Source organism: Electrophorus electricus, chromosome 15, assembly GCF_013358815.1.
Source record: "Electrophorus electricus isolate fEleEle1 chromosome 15, fEleEle1.pri, whole genome shotgun sequence".
Lineage (NCBI taxonomy): Eukaryota > Metazoa > Chordata > Actinopteri > Gymnotiformes > Gymnotidae > Electrophorus > Electrophorus electricus.
This window is the reverse complement of record NC_049549.1, coordinates 10,434,217-10,449,112: the sequence shown is the minus strand read 5'-3', so window position 1 is coordinate 10,449,112 and position 14,896 is coordinate 10,434,217. Positions and strand designations below refer to the sequence as shown.

Here is a 14,896-nt window from a genome sequence, read left to right as displayed (position 1 = left end):
TTTGGTCGAATGTTTCACATTCCGTGAAAAAGTGTAGCTCTGTCTCTGCAGTGTCATTGATGCACTGCACTCTGGGCAGCCAAGATTTTTTATATCAGCCAGACTGCATAGCCAGGCTGTGTGGTTCTGTGTCATTGTGAACAGGCAGTCTGCTACAGTGTACTGTTGTTTTAGGGCCAGATAGCACTGGGTTTTATATTATTTGTATGTATATATTGTGTGTTTGTATATTCTACTGGGTGACATGATTCAGTTTTTGATTATTTGTATTTCAGACTGGTCCTGATGTGGGACAGTGTTAGTGTCTGTTAATGAACTCAGAGTTAGGACCAGCTGGCTGGGGAGAGTTCTTGGTATTGCAATGCTTTATAGTAGTAGGAATGGGGGTCTTTCTTTTTTTTAATGTAGCCAGTATTTGATAATCCTTTTTTGAATTGAGCTGTACTGTTATTTTGCTCTGCCTTTACAGGATACAAAATTCAGTGTGCATAATTTCAGCTGGATGTTTGTTCCATTGGTCAAAATTTTGATTTGGGAATGACCCCCACACATCACTATCACATAGTAGAATTGGTTCTATAACAGACTGAAATAATTTGAGCCAATTTAGAACAATTTAGAATCTCTCTCTCTCTCCTTTCTTTTTCTCTTTCCTTCTTTCTCCCTCCCCAACTCTGCCCCCTCTGTCTTTCTCTCACTCTCTCCCTCTTTCTCCCTCTCTCTCTCTGTGTCTCCCTCTTTCACTCTCTCTCTCCCCCATTACCTGTTATTTTCCAGAGCTCCAAACTGCTCCCTCCCTCTCCAATCTGGTGGGCATCTGCAGGGGGCCTAACCGTATCATTAAGGACAGACCACTCGCTCGGCTCCTCCATGTCTCCGCTCCGGTGCCCCAACTCTTCCCGCCACCCCTAACTCCCTCGGGGGGGGGGGGGGGGGGGGGGGCGCAGCGAGTGGCACCAGGCCGGGCAAGGTAGGAACGGTGGGGTGGAAGCATTCCGTGTACGACCTTCCCCAGGGGGGGCGGGGGGGGCGGGTGAACGACCCGACTCAGACCCACGGGGCAGATCGGGGAGGGACTCTCCCGGGAGCCGATGCCCTTCCCTTCTTTTGTCTTCCAGGGCGGGAGAGAAAGCGCAGGGCCTGGGAGAGAACGGCCAATGGTAGGGAGGAAAGTAGAGGGGCAGGTGTGAGGGAGAAATGACAGGTTAGAGGTAACGTCAACTCAGAAGAAGAGGTACCCTTGGAGAGGAAAGCAGAGTGTGCGCATTGTCAGGCAAAACAATGAAAGCAGCTTTGTTTTGAAATTGAAAAGCCCTGAAATTGAAGTTGAAAGGGCTTTAAGAGATCACAGCTGGAATGACTGGTTGGAATCAGTAGAATTAGTCATAACATCTCAGCTGGAATCGATCTTTAGGTGTGAGACACATTTTAGATGTTACTACAAGCTTTACTTTTGCATGTAGATCAGGTCCCTCTGGACTGTCCCTCTGGCAGTCTGAGGTGAAGTTGTGAACATACTGTAAAAATTGAATAAACATCCGGTTTAAGATTGCAACAATATCTGTGAAAATGTTGTGAAAGAATAAATATCCAGTTTACAGTTGCAAAGTCTGTCAACTATTTTCTACAACAAGCAGCAATAAGCACCATTTTGTAATTGAATGATTGTTTATTGATAAGTGCATCTTAGCCTAGCATCTAACAGAACAGATGGAATACTGTCTGTCAATCACAGATCAATCAAATCACCCTATATACCCACTGGCCAGAAACAATAATGTCAATACATTTTAAGTGAATTTTAAATGATTTTTACAAATCATTTTTTGAGGGTTCCATTGTTAACAGTTTTCTGTCAGTTATGGGGTCCCATGTTTCATTAGTCACTGTTAGTGTAGACACACTGGAAGACATTTAAAAAGACCTTTACCACAGAACTGCATAATATACATGTACATGGTTGCTCTTTAAAAACCGTATTGTCCATTTTTTACCCAGCAGCTAGAGGGCGCGCGTTCGTTTTAAAAACAGAGGGGATTCTGTGGTCAAAATTATAGCTGTCACAACATGCTTTAAGAACACTGTTTAGGCACCCAGGTGAAGTTCCATCCGCCTTGTGAGTCTCTGCGTGTGAATGCCTGTCCATGTGGGAAAGTGTGTGTCTTCACACTGCTCTGTGGACTTAATGACATGCTAAAAGCCAAGTCCATTCTGCTACGGGTTGCGCGTGGTGTGGAGAACAGCACACCATCACCCCCTGGTGGACAGGAGGGGCTGCAGCTTGCACTGTGTGCGCGTTGGGGTGTTGACGCCGCCCGGGGTGGGGTGAAGTGTCCAGTAGGAACGATAGCTGGCAGAGAGCTCACCAGTGACCCTGTGGAGGTGACAGTGTACAGAGGTGAAAGGTCAAGGGTCGAATACTCTGTGTTGGCGTCCATGCTATGGCTAAAGCTGCATGATGAGTCTATGGCACTGTATTCACAGTGGCTGTCAGTGTTTGGACTGCATGTGGTGCTGTCAGAGCTTGGCGCAGGAGAGCTGAACGATGGAGTGTGGTCAGTCGTGGGGCTACTGAAACTGCTTTCTGGGTCGATGGTGTCCTCATCCTGCAGCCCCAGGGTCTCCAGGATCCAGGAGTCCAGGGGTGGTGTGGCCGCCATCTCCTCAGCCGAACAGAACTCCAGAGAGAGGTTACGGCATGTCCGTTTCCCCTCGCCACCCTCCAAAATATGCCTAAGGGTCAGGATATCACCCTGCTCCTGCAGAACTCTCTTCTTGGGCCTTGTATCCAAGCTTCTCTGAGCAGAGAGAAACCTCTGCATGAGGGAGAGAAAGACAGAACATGAGAAAGAGAAAGAGACAGAGGGAGAGTTAAGAATAATTTTAAACAAATAAAAACCTTTTTAAAGGAAGCTGCTCCCTCATGTTCCCTCCCTCAACTTGAAATGTACAGCATGAACGTTTAATACCTTTGACTTTTCTTCAAGAGACTTCACATACGACGAGTTCAAAAACTCCTTGAGTTTATTATTCTCTTCCTGTAATCTTGCCAGCTCTTCCTCCTTCTGCATCAAGGTGTCCTGGAGCTGCCAGGAAAGGAGCACATGGGCGTTAGCATCAGGATTTACCCTTCAGCTTCTCTTCAGTGTGACAGTTGTGCTATTCGGTGACGGTGCTCTGCTCCAGTAAGTATAGGCTACCTGTTTGTTTCGCTGGAGGTGAGGCGACAGCTGTTCCGACCAGGTGGTGTCAAGTAGTTCGCCATGTACTGAAATAAGCTGCGGATCTACACGACGCAGAAGCAAGTGGCTGAATTACTTTTTTTTTTTTTATTGTGGGAAGAACGAGGTTATTGCCTAAAACGAACGTGTATCTTAATCAAATTCATTAGTGCCCATCGAAATAAGTATATGCTGGGCAACATCGAGAGAGAACTCGGTCATAATACGCAAAGCTTTAAAAAAAACAAACCGAAACGCCAAATTTGACAATGGCGCGGTAAAGCCGGGAAGGCTCCCGCGCCCCTGATCCCGGCATAACGCAGAACTTACCCAGCAGTGGCGGATCGTGGTGGCAACGCGCGTTGTCCAGGGGACCGGCGTCCCAAAGGGAGACGAGCGTTGTTGTGGAAACGTCAACACTGCCATCAGATGACGTCGAGGCGGAGTAAGCGCAGTCGTAGCGCTGCCCCCCTACAAAGCCCATATCTTGGCAGGAGAGGACGGTGCTCTACGAAACGGGCAAAAGCGCAAACAGTGTGAGACTATTGAATGAATGCAATTAAGTACATTGCATATGCAGCGAGTGATGATAGTTCACAAGTTACAGGACTTTATGTTATTTCATTGCAATCTTCGGCATCACTGACAATGAGCAGGAGTGGTATTGGAATAAAAACAAAACAAAACAAAAAAACCTAGAACGTTCCGCACAACACATTGCACTAAGGGACAACGCTTTTCGGCGGTCCTTTGAAAGTTCCAAGCACGCGGCATATGCAAAGACATGGGAGGAAAAGTTCAGAAACGCTTGCAGGACACGACGACATGCTCTTTCTCTTTCCGTGTTTCTGATCTACTCCCCTAGATGCTGAAATCTCTAAAAAGAAGCAAAAAACCCAAATGAAAATAGAAAATATCCAGGTACTTCATTACGTCCACCTGTTTGGTTCAGATTACAGTTAAGGCTATTAGTTACTCATAGTTTTACACGCAAGCGCAGTTTTCTATATTCATTTAGTGGTGGATATCTAAAATTGCACAGTACAAAATTTCGTCCTTTACCTTTACGAAACAGTTTCTTCTGAAACAGGTGCACCTAAAGTCAGGCGTGTCAATCACGCTCATCCAAGTGATACAAAGCTTTACTAGAATAAAAGTCACCAGAGGGCCAATATATATATATATATATATATATATATATATATATATATATATATATATATATATATATATATATATATATATATATATATATATATATACATACATACATTAATTTAAAAGGGACGGGGAAACTTACCATTTCGCGGGGAAAATCGGAAGCTGTAAACGCGGTCTGAAGCGCGAGAACAGTCCAGGGAGCTCTCGAGACCTTTGGGGAGAAGAGAGCGTGCCTGGTGGAGAACGCGCTAATCTAAATCTACACTGCAGTGACGACCGGGCGCTCAGTCCCCGCGCTCAGAAATCTGATTCGGGTGCGAAGCTGTCAAACTTGTGACGTGACGCTTTTTGCCGTTGGACCCAGCTGCACAACAACTGGCCAGCGTGTGCCGAATACGCGTTATTTGACATGTAAAGATTTAAAGAGGCCTAACGTCATATCTGAATGCACTGGTGTAAAATAATCTGTCGAAGGAATTGATCTGCTGCGACTGGCATAAGCTGTGCGTTGTCTCTCTTGGCGAAACGAAGGTGGAGAAAAAAAACCCCCAGATGCAGCCCGTTGTGCGCACCTGTATATCGCTTTTCTGTCTAAACGTTAATGTGTAACCCCCGAACGGACGGTTCAGAAGCAAGACGAATTAATTTAACCGAACGAGTGACATGTTCATGACCACCCCCGAACTAAGAGGGAATCGAAAAGCGCATTCCTACGAGTGACACATTAACATTACTTTTGCGTACGATTAAGTGTAAAAGTTTGGGGGGGGGGGGGGGGGGGGGGGGGTTGTTGTTTTTTCCGAGGATACCGGCAGAGTGCCGATTTTCGGTTAGGCAAAGATAAATCGAAATTAGACGTGTATTATAAGGAAGGATGAGCTGGCCCTAATTAAACTTAAGGAACACTGTTATTATTATCCCATGAAATATAACAGGAGGAGGGCATCCTTGCATATATTATATACTACTTCTCAGAATGCAATAACCTGATAGAGCACGGAATGTGGTGGAAACAAAGGGAATTATAATTCAAAAGTGCTTCGATAGAAATAAAACTTCGTAGATAAACACAGATGAACAAAAGTAGTTCTCAGTATGCAACTATGGCACGGATTTGCAGAATTCGAGTCACAGTGCATGTGTATTCTTCATCAGGAGGAAAGCTGTCTTTCTATCCCTTCAGTTATAAATACCTGCATCATACTTTTATTATGTATACTGTACATCTCACTGAAATGTCTATATCTAATAGATATATATCTAGATCTATTGTAGCCAACTTTTATTCCAGCATAGCATATGTAACAATCATCTCCTGCATAGACACATGAGACAACACACAGCAACACATCAACCAGTCCAGTTTTCATTTTTACATGTTTTCCCAGAATGGTATCTGCATGGATTATGTTGTGTGAATATATCCCATTGCCTGTATGTTTTAGTGCATGCTTTCTGTCAGCGTTTGTTTTTCTTATGGCTTTCTTGATCACACGGGATCTCCGTAAATGTCTTGGTTCTTGTGCCGGTTATTCATGACACATGAAAGGCTAGGAAATGACTTGGTGGTGACTCAGGTCAGTTACTCCTTTTCATTTCATTTCTTTTTTGTTTGTTTGATTGTTTTTACTTATTGCACACATCCGAGCTGACGTTGACCACTTATTTTGAGTGTTTGTGTGTATGTGTGTGTATGTGTGTGTGTGTGTGTGTGTGTGTGTGTGTGTGGGTGTGTGGAGTTTCCTCACAGGCTTGCATAACTCCATCACCCTCTGTCTGAACTCTGCCTATAACTGCCAGAAAGCAGAAAGCAAGTCTAGTTTCTCTCTGTGTATATGGACACAGAATTATGGGTAATTTTCTTTAAAGTAGTATCGGGGGCTGGGGCTAGATCATTCAGAACCTGTTTCTTACTCCTGCAAAGCGGCCGTATGTGTGCGTGTTTGTGTGTGTGTGTTTGGTGGGGGGCTGAATATGTGTGTGGTGCACAAATCAAATTTATTTAAATGTTTTATGCATTGCTGCATTGAAAGTCGCAAATTAGTGTTTTGTATGTATACACTGTTTTGTATGTATACATATATATGTGTGTGTGTGTGTGTGTGTGTGTGTACATGTGCATGTGTGTGGGGGGATTCTGTGTGTGTGTGTGTACATGTGCATGTGTGCCGGGGGATTCTGTGTGTGTGTGTGTGTGTGTGTGTGTGTACATGTGCATGTGTGTGGGGGGATTCTGTGTGTGTGTGTGTGTGTGTGTGTGTGTGTGTGTACATGTGCATGTGTGGGGGGGGATTCTGTGTGTGTGTGTATGTGTGTGTGTGTACATGTGCATGTGTGGGGGGATTCTGTGTGTGTGTGTGTATGTGTGTGTGTACATGTGCATGTGTGTGGGGGGATTCTGTGTGTGTGTGTATGTGTGTGTGTGTGTACATGTGCATGTGTGGGGGGATTCTGTGTGTGTGTGTGTGTGTGTGTGTGTGTGTGTACATGTGCATGTGTGTGGGTGGATTCTGTGTGTGTGTGTGTATGTGTGTGTGTGTGTACATGTGCATGTGTGGGGGGGGATTCTGTGTGTGTGTGTGTGTGTGTGTGTGTGTACATGTGCATGTGTGTGGGGGGATTCTGTGTGTGTGTGTGTGTACATGTGCATGTGTGTGGGGGGATTCTGTGTGTGTGTGTGTATGTGTGTGTGTGTGTGTACATGTGCATGTGTGGGGGGATTCTGTGTGTGTGTGTGTGTGTGTGTGTGTGTGTGTGTACATGTGCATGTGTGTGGGGGGATTCTGTGTGTGTGTGTATATGTGTGTGTGTGTACATGTGCATGTGTGGGGGGGGATTCTGTGTGTGTGTGTATGTGTGTGTGTACATGTGCATGTGTGTGGGGGGATTCTGTGTGTGTGTGTGTGTACATGTGCATGTGTGTGGGGGGATTCTGTGTGTGTATGTGTATGTGTGTGTGTGTGTACATGTCTATGTGTGGGGGGGGATTCTGTGTGTGTGTGGAAGGGTCTGTTAATTGTAGGTTTTAGAGTGACTTTGTGGGGATGGCTGACAGAGGTGAAGGGACAGGGGAGGTGAGGTGAGGTGAGGTGGAGGTGTTTATGCCTCCTCACTCGAACTGACAATTAAACAGCTTAGACTTCTCCTTCTTTTCAGCTCTTCTCACCTGACACCTCTCGCTGCACAATACGTGTGTGTGTTTTTCAGCAGGTGTTGGTGAACAATTGTGAAGTAATCATTTAAAATTACTCCACTTGCTGTGCAAAACTCTTAGGCACCAAAGAAAATTGTGTTTAAAGAGGAGTAAGAATTTATTTGCTTAAATTGTCTTTGTGTAAACTCTTTCGAGCTTCTTCTATTCTCTTTGGCTGTCTTTTAGTTTTATTGGTTGCCCAAGTAGTTCCACACAGCTTCAGTTAAACTGCAGGTTGGGCTCTGACCTGCCAAGGATGAGAGTAGGTCTTAATGGTGTTCCACTGTATTTATCATACTGAAAGTCATACTAAAAGACTGAAAGCACTGCTATAGGTCTGGAAGATGGGACACCCTAGCAGGATGGTACATCTACTTTCTGGTGAAAAATACAACACACAAAAACTTGTTACTGTCTGTAACTTTATTTTTATTTGCATTATTGGTATTGTAGTAGTCATTATGTTGGTTTTAGGTAGTGTTTTACATGCAAATTAACTTTTACCGTTCAGATAAACATCTTAGAATTGCTTGAGTATTTAAGATACATTTTGGTTTTAAATAACACTCTAGCATATATTCAGTTACTGCCAAACCGTAAGGTCTGTGATTTTTGATAGCTTGCTTTGAAGACAGCACTCATTTATCATAATTATGAGAGGCATATTTGACATAGTCATGAAATGACCATAGAAAGATAGCCAGCACAATATCCTGTAGTTCTGTATCCTGTGGTACAGTGTCCTGTAGGCTAGTGTCTTTCAGTGTGGTGTCCTTTACTTTAAGTCCACACTTGAACTAAAGCAGAAGCAACTAAAAATTCAATTTTAAATGCTTTAAGAACTCTTTAATCCAGCATCTTCTTGATGTTTTTTTAAAATGTGACCGTATTAATTTTAAGGCAATATCAGTGGTAGATGCTTTAATTTTCTGATTAGTGTGGAAGTTTTTTATGTAGCACATAAAATTTCATTTGAGGTTTATTTTGCTATTTTTATTGATGCACACAATGACATTGATCTTTAAATTGTTTACATTTAATAAATGAAGTGTTAATCTAGAGACCTTTCTGTGGTATTTGTGTACATTTTTGAAAAGACTCGACCAATACCCTTATTCTTTGCCACTGCAGTTTGTGACTCTGTGCTGTTGGGCCTATAGAGAGCTGCTTTAATTAAAGACAGAAATGGCAGCTTGGGTAATTAAGGGCAGAGCTGTTTATCAGGTGCCCCATTGTGACATTAATGGCGGTTTTTCACTCTCCACCTTCCCTAATGCTCTAGATTATTCCCTCACTGTCTGCCAACCAGCCTGCATGTATGTCTGTCTGTCTGCCTGCCTGTCTGTCTGTCTGTATGTCTGCCTGCCTGTCTGTCTGTATGTCTGTATATATGTCTGTCTGTCTGTCTGTCTGCCTGTCTGTCTGTCTGTCTGCCTGCCTGTCTTTAAGGCCTGAAAATAGGCATGTGTATGTATCTTTTGTTTCACTGATTAGTGATGGTAAAATGGTCTTGCAGCTGAAAATGTGTTGAAACAAATATGAAATCACCGGGACCCTTTACAGATACTGAACATCCTGGAGGAGTTCGGGAGTTTATATGTCTTCCACAATATTTGCTTGGATGCCTATAAAAGATTTGTATGTTGCATGTTGATCAATTCATCTTGAGTTTCTCAAAGGTTTTTTGTGCAAAATACCATGCTGTAAAATCTATCCACTTTGGTAATGATTTAATCAGTTAATGAAATCATCATTGTTCAAAAATGTTTACAGATTTGTTATATATGTGTGTGTGTGAGTGTGTGTGTGTGTGTGTGTGTGTGTGTGTGTGTGTGTGTGAGAGAGAGAGAGAGAGAGAGAGAGAGAGAGAGAGAGAGAGAGAGAGAGAGAGAGAGAGAGAGAGAGAGAGAGAGACATCGACATCTCCGGACACCTGAAGTGGGGAGTGTATAGGAGGATATATGCTACATATTAGCTCCAGGGAAATGTCAGACTGCACTGACATCATACTATACACATACTATACACAGACATACACACACACTCTGACACAAATACACACACACATACATCTCCCTCCCTTTTCTTGAAGCAGTTGGGCAGTTAATTGCTTGCGCTCAGAGCTGGTAATGAGAGTACAGGTGGAGATACCTGGGCGTGCAACCCCGCGGCTCCGGCCCAGCTGTCCCACAGCCAGGGACTTTTCTCCACTAAACACCCCCACCGAGAGCCCTAATGACCAGCCCAGGCCGTTCATGGTTTGTTGGCCAACAACTTGCACCCACTGGGAGCCTGCAACCTGTTGCTGAATTTGTTAAGGGCGGCCTGAACTTGTTAAAGGCGGCGAAAGTGAGCATGTGTTTATCTGTGTGTGGTGTGTGTGGTGTGTGTGTGAAGTGAGTCCTGGGTGTAACTTTGCTTATGTGTTTGCAGGTTGCAGGCTATAGTTCTACATCAAGGTGAAAATCTTTCATCACAAATCTGAATATTAACCCGAATATTAGTCAGTCAAGTTGCGAATAGGCCATCTAATACAGATGAACTGACTAAGGAACTGACGTAGTCATCTAGATGACGTGCAAACCACTGCTGTTAGCATGAAGAACACAAAGGCCATGACACACCCGACGGTTGTGCTTGACTGCAGTTTGCAGATCGCTCCTCTCTTCAGCACAGGGCGACCTACAGGCCTGATGAGTGTGAAGCACACACTCCACTATGAAAACAAAGTCAACATTCCTCTTGACTTCTTCATAGGGGTCCTCTCCTGCCCCCCCCCCCCAATCCCCCCAGCCCTTAAACCCTACCTCATTATTAACACCCTCTCCCTCGGAGACAAATCGCCTCCCCCACCTCCAGATTACACTCCAGACGCGTGCAGAAGCTGAGGCAGTGGTCTGCCTGCATGCGGGGCCGTTAAGCTTCTTTTACCCGAACAATGGCCTCCAGCAGGCTCTACACAGCCAATTAAGGCCAGGGCCCTGTGTTGATCGCTAGCCCCCGCCGATGTCCTAAGCCCCGTCCTGCCACGCGAGACCCCCTGCCAGGCACATGCGTGCTGCACACGCACGCCGTGCAAAGGCCCGGAACGCCCCCCTTTTGTGTTCTGTGAGGAAGGCCATATTGGTTTCGGCGGGATGCGCATGACCCCCCTCGTGGAAAGATCCCGCCGCCATGTGGATGAAAGTGCCGCCGGAGGACTGTGAGGCCCCCACTCCCAACCCCGCCCTGCGCCACCTCCACCCTCTACAACCCCACTTTCACCAACCAGAAGTTTACATATACCCCCCCCCCCCCCCAAAGTTTTGTCCAGCCTTTGGAAATACAAGCTCTGAAACATTTCAAAATTGTGATTCCTCTTTACATACATTTACATTTAGAGCATAGATCAATAAAATATGATAATAGTGGACCAATAAATATCAAAATCAGTTATTTGATAACATGATAACATGGATTCTTATACTTTCATAAAACTATAACGTAAATTAATAGTTTCAACAGCAAATTGTAGCACTCTCAGATTCTAAAAGGATTCTATAAAGATTGGTGGAGGTCCTTTATAAACAACATGTATGCCAAAGAGCCTGCAAATATGTATTTATTTAAGTATATAAGTAAAACATTGCAGGTCAAATATGAATGAAGTATCTGATTTCATTTAAATGCATAGACTTTAAGACAGAGTCTATTGCTTCCTCTTGTCAGCTGGATCTAACTAAACTGAACCTTACACACATGATATTGAGAAGGATTTCCTGTCACACAGACTTTGCTCTGTCTTTAAAAAGGACAGCAAACAGTCAGATGTATTGAGCTCTCAAAGAAACTGCAGATGCCATTGCAGAGCTGTTTACAGCAACATTTAGCATTGCAGAGAAACTGCACAGTCTGCAGTACATCTGCATTTTCTCCCCATGTAAAACCCTGCTCCATGCTGGGCTTGTCATATCACTGGAAATAGAAAATATCACTTTTACTAAATTTGCACAAACCTGAACTTGAGTCTCATCTATCATAAAGAAAATAGAACTCAACAGAGCCTTTCTTTACACAACTGCCCCCAGTGTGTGTGTGTGTGTGTGTGTGGAAAGTGCGAGTGGAGATTATGGAAACACGATCCTTCCGGAACACAGTAGCTTTACATGGTAGTGTTTCATTCCTTGTCTTTATGTTGATGAAACTATTAGATGGACACTGAAAAGTGGGACTGCCATGGAATGTGTAACACCCAACTTGGTCAGTTGCCCACACCCTTGACGTAAGCCTTACCTGCTGTCCTGAGGTGGGCCGAGTGACACCCAGCACCAGACGCCACACCCCCTCCACCCCACCCCTCACTACTCTCCTAAACCGGCAGGCCTGCTGCCTCAAGATGACCTAATGCCCTGCACGCCCCCTCAGTGGTTCCTGGTGGACAAAGCGTTCTGCAGGCCTAGTGGAGCGTGAGTGATAGGGGGCTGTTACTCAAAGGCAGACAGGCACCCGAGCACGACTCGAACAATATCTTTGTCTTCGGTCCGCTCCCTAAAGCGCACACCCACACGCGCACGCACGTGTGTGGGGGCGGCGGGGTGTGTTCAGGTTATACTGTTCCTGCATTTAGGTTATGTCACCTGACTTAAGGAACAGCAAGTCTGGGGACACCTTGCCAGCTCAGGCGGCCAAAGATTCTGTGCAATGCAAAATAACTGGACAAAAAGAACCAGAACATTCTACACTCATTTTTAGCAAGAGATATAATATGTATACAGGGAAACCGCAACAGTAAATGTATATGGTGTCATACCGACCAACATCCTGTTTCAGTTCACTCTCTATATACATTTCACAATTGTACACACAGTGTCTGTGTAGGCATATAGCACTGCTTTTAGTATGGAAATGTTGAAGAGATGAATCTCTTTCCACTAGTCCTCTCCACTGCACCAAATTGCACTGCACTCTGCTGCTCTCTACGGGAAACCAAAGTAAACATGTAATCACGTGCTAATCCCAAAAAGAATGCAAAACACTTTCAAATCTGCCTCAAATCTCTCATTAATTGCTGCTAAAATGAGCATGCTTTTTTAGAATGCTTATAGAAGTATCTAGACTAAACTTTGCACACTGAATATGTTTGAGTCTGATAGATAGGGTGAACTTGAAGAGGTTAGCATATAGTGGCTTTGAGGAGGCAGGGCAGCTCTTTGTTACTTTGAGGTAACAGGGGGTTGCTTTAACGGTGTACTTCTGTAAGGGTTCACTTTACCGTCTTCACGTTCGTTGGAGTTGCTCAACTTTGAATTACATTCCAGTGCATAAGTGTATGTAAGCGATTCTGCACCCGTCATTTGAATGTTAAGTCATGTGTGGTATGTGCTTGGTTGGCGCTCTGGAAGCCTTCTGAGTGTCATGCTTGCACAGAGAACTGTCCTACACTAAGAATATGAGCAGTGTGAGCAGGGTTAAAGGTAGACATGCAGAGGAAGTATTTAAATATTTAGTAGTGGGCATCGGTAATGAATGATTCCGATTTGAAGCTTGCTTGTTCATCTATCTATCTATCTATCTATCTATCTATCTATCTATCTATCTATCTATCTATCTATCTATCTATCTATCTATCTATCTATCTATCTATCTATCTATCTATCTATCTATCATTTAATTATATATTTTTTGTCATCTAGAAAACTGAATTTCAGCAGAAGACAAACTGTTTGACAGACTTTGTTATTATGATCACACACTACATCATTTGACATTTAAACAATGCATCATTTACCATTTAATCATTAAATGGCAGGAAATTTTAAAAAGAAAGATAAGTTTAAACTTTTTAGTTATATATTCTATCTACAGAAGCATAGTTTAGAGCTGTTATCATTTGCTCTTTAACCAAAGTAACATGGTAGTGTTTTTGTTTGTCTATTTTTTAAATGTATGACAAAATATGCTAGCTTTCATTTTATAGTGAAATGTGCTACTAATTCTTAATGTTCATCACCCACTTTTTTTTTTGCTTTTTATCTGTCATTGTTCAACACTGTCAATCTGTATATGTGTGTGGAGGTGGACGCAAGGCCATGTGTTTGTAATGGTTTTGTGTCCCAATGTGGTTTTTTTATGGACAATTGTTGTCAATATAATAATGTCTGGGAGTATCTGTAGGTCACAATGACCCAGAGCATGCTTTGAAATCATTTTACTTTGAAACTCTTGAGATATATCAGTTGGATAATCTGGGTCCAACAAAAGATTTAAACTGAATGTATTTTATATAATCACATAATTGATAGCTTGCAAAATTCCTCACACTTGTACAGTAGGCTGAACATTAAAGGATAACAAAAAATGGAGAATGTCTTTTGACAGGGGGGCGTAGAGAAAGAAAATGGAGAGAGAGGCCAAGGCTGAATAGTCTCGTCTTTCTAATCCCAAGTTCACGGGGCTGTCCTTCAGGTTTACGCCAACATCCCACTAGACGTCGGCTTTTTCTCCCCTTCTCACTCTTTTTCATCCTTCAAGAAGGTCCAGAAGTCCAATATTCTCTATAAGGCCTCCGTGACTGGCTGTTAGCTGGCTTTGGATATCACGTATATTGATTTCTGCGATACAGCATGGTTTAATCTTTCTGTGGTATTACTGTGGTATTTATTTTACTGTTGTGTCAGAATGGTCAAGTCTTTGGGGTTCTGAGTGGGGAGTGTGGTGCTTCGTGAACATGGCCCAACATTTCCTCAGGGATCCGTGCTGCCATGACTTACGGCTCTTTTCGTGACGAAGTGCATTTCAGTCTTGCAGACTTCAGACTGCAGGAGGGTATTATGGTATGAGGACTGGCGCTAATAAACGGGAGGTCCATGTAAATGAGGTGGTGCAACACCAGATGTCACTAATTTCAGGAAAACCTAAAACTTAGGTAACTTAGGTAAAACTTGGGTACATTTTTGAGGACCGTGCATGTTTTCAGAACAGCGTCTATTAGTCTGTAACTTGATCGTGGCGTTTGACGTTTGGACTGTTTGCTTCCAAGTAAAATGCTAGGATGGAACACATTAGTATGTGAACACCTTTCCTGAACTTGCATTTCATGCACGAGCGCATCGGTCTAGATTTTCGCAAATCTCTCGTTGGCGTGTTTATTAAAAGGTACGAGACGGGTAACACTTTTGGCTGAGATGAGATTAATTACTCAGCACACCCTCCGATTTTTGTTCCACTCACACCAGACCTTTTGCTTCTATGCCTTATGAGTGCTTCATAATAATAACAAATGCTTTTGGACAGTTTGTGATTGTAGCGTGTGTAGTAGCGCTTGACACAACACACGTGACAC

The 14,896-nt window shown here is 43.6% G+C and overlaps 1 protein-coding gene across 1 annotated transcript; it reads right to left on the bottom strand.

Moving 5' to 3' along the window:
- Positions 1-1,655: 1,655 nt before the first annotated feature.
- On the bottom strand, positions 1,656-4,646 carry gmnc (geminin coiled-coil domain containing). Its single transcript, XM_035534259.1, has 5 exons — positions 4,522-4,646; positions 3,552-3,729; positions 3,201-3,286; positions 2,970-3,086; positions 1,656-2,816 (listed from the first exon to the last, which is right to left on the bottom strand). Exons 1-5 carry the CDS (start codon positions 4,522-4,524, stop codon positions 2,073-2,075), a joined length of 1,128 nt encoding a protein of 375 aa, XP_035390152.1. The 5' UTR covers positions 4,525-4,646; the 3' UTR covers positions 1,656-2,072.
- Between the last annotated feature and the right edge of the window lie 10,250 nt (positions 4,647-14,896).